Source organism: Gavialis gangeticus, unplaced genomic scaffold (assembly GCF_001723915.1).
Source record: "Gavialis gangeticus isolate Ggan-Ray unplaced genomic scaffold, GavGan_comp1, whole genome shotgun sequence".
In the NCBI taxonomy this organism is placed as follows: domain Eukaryota; kingdom Metazoa; phylum Chordata; order Crocodylia; family Gavialidae; genus Gavialis; species Gavialis gangeticus.
The window spans coordinates 58,151,627-58,152,468 of record NW_017728995.1 but is presented as its reverse complement, the minus strand read 5'-3'; the positions used below and the strand labels follow the sequence as shown (position 1 = coordinate 58,152,468).

Genomic DNA, 842 nt, shown 5'->3' with positions numbered 1-842 from the left:
CGCCGCCCCGCCCCCAGCGAAGAGACTTGCTCGGATGCTGAGGAGCCCGAGCCCGGGCGCACCGAGCCGGACAGCGCCCGGACGCGCCCGCCTGCCGCCACCACGCCCAAGGCCATGTGGAGGCCGTGGTGACCCGGGCGCCCCCTGGGGGTGTGCATGTGTGCGTGGGCATGCAGGTGGGCATGTGTGCATCTGCACACGGGTGTGTGTGCAGGGGTGCCTGCATGCACTTTTGCACACGGGTGTGTGGATAGACCTGTTTGTGTGCACACATGAATCTACCTGGTCATGCCAGACCAGGTTTGAGGACAGCTGTGGCAGTGTGTGCGTGCGTGCGTGCGTGCGTGCGTGTGTGTGAGAGAGAGAGAGAGACTTGGGGGATGCAGGGATGCCCCACCAAGGGTGCTACTGTTCTTTTCCATAGCAAAGCTCTTGTGTGGATGTGCAGTTGAATTCCCAGCCCCGTCTGTCTGTCCCCCCTTTTTTCTTGCCTTCTGGGCCCTTATAAATGGCCCAAATCTTACTACCTTTTTTTTCCCTGTTAAAGAAAAGGCCTTGCCTGTGTTTTATCCTTGGGGGCTGACTGGCAGAGAGGGATAGGACATGTGTGTGCATGCACAGTTTGAAGATAGCAAAGATCCCTGAAAGGGATTGGTATGTTTAGGATCCTGATTGTTAGCCCTCTAGACTCTCTAGCCTTCAGTGAAGGCTGAGCAAACTAGAAAAGAAGCTGGAGTTAAACGAAGATTTAAAAGATTGGTGGCAGGGTGCCTCTTCTAGAACTGCGCATTTTGCTTTTAGCACACCAAGTTTTTTATCATGACTGTCTGTATATTAGGGTA

The 842-nt window shown here is 54.8% G+C and overlaps 1 protein-coding gene across 1 annotated transcript in view; it reads left to right on the top strand.

Annotated features, from left to right (window-relative positions):
- The window catches only part of LOC109287798 (transcription cofactor HES-6-like), a 5,681-nt gene extending 5,318 nt beyond the window's left edge, over positions 1-363 (top strand). The window contains exons 3-4 of the mRNA XM_019503083.1: positions 7-150; positions 336-363. Of these exons, the coding sequence (XP_019358628.1) occupies positions 7-132 (126 nt within the window). The 3' untranslated portion in view covers positions 133-150; positions 336-363. The remainder of the gene's footprint in view (positions 1-6; positions 151-335) is intronic.
- The last annotated feature ends 479 nt before the right edge of the window (positions 364-842 follow it).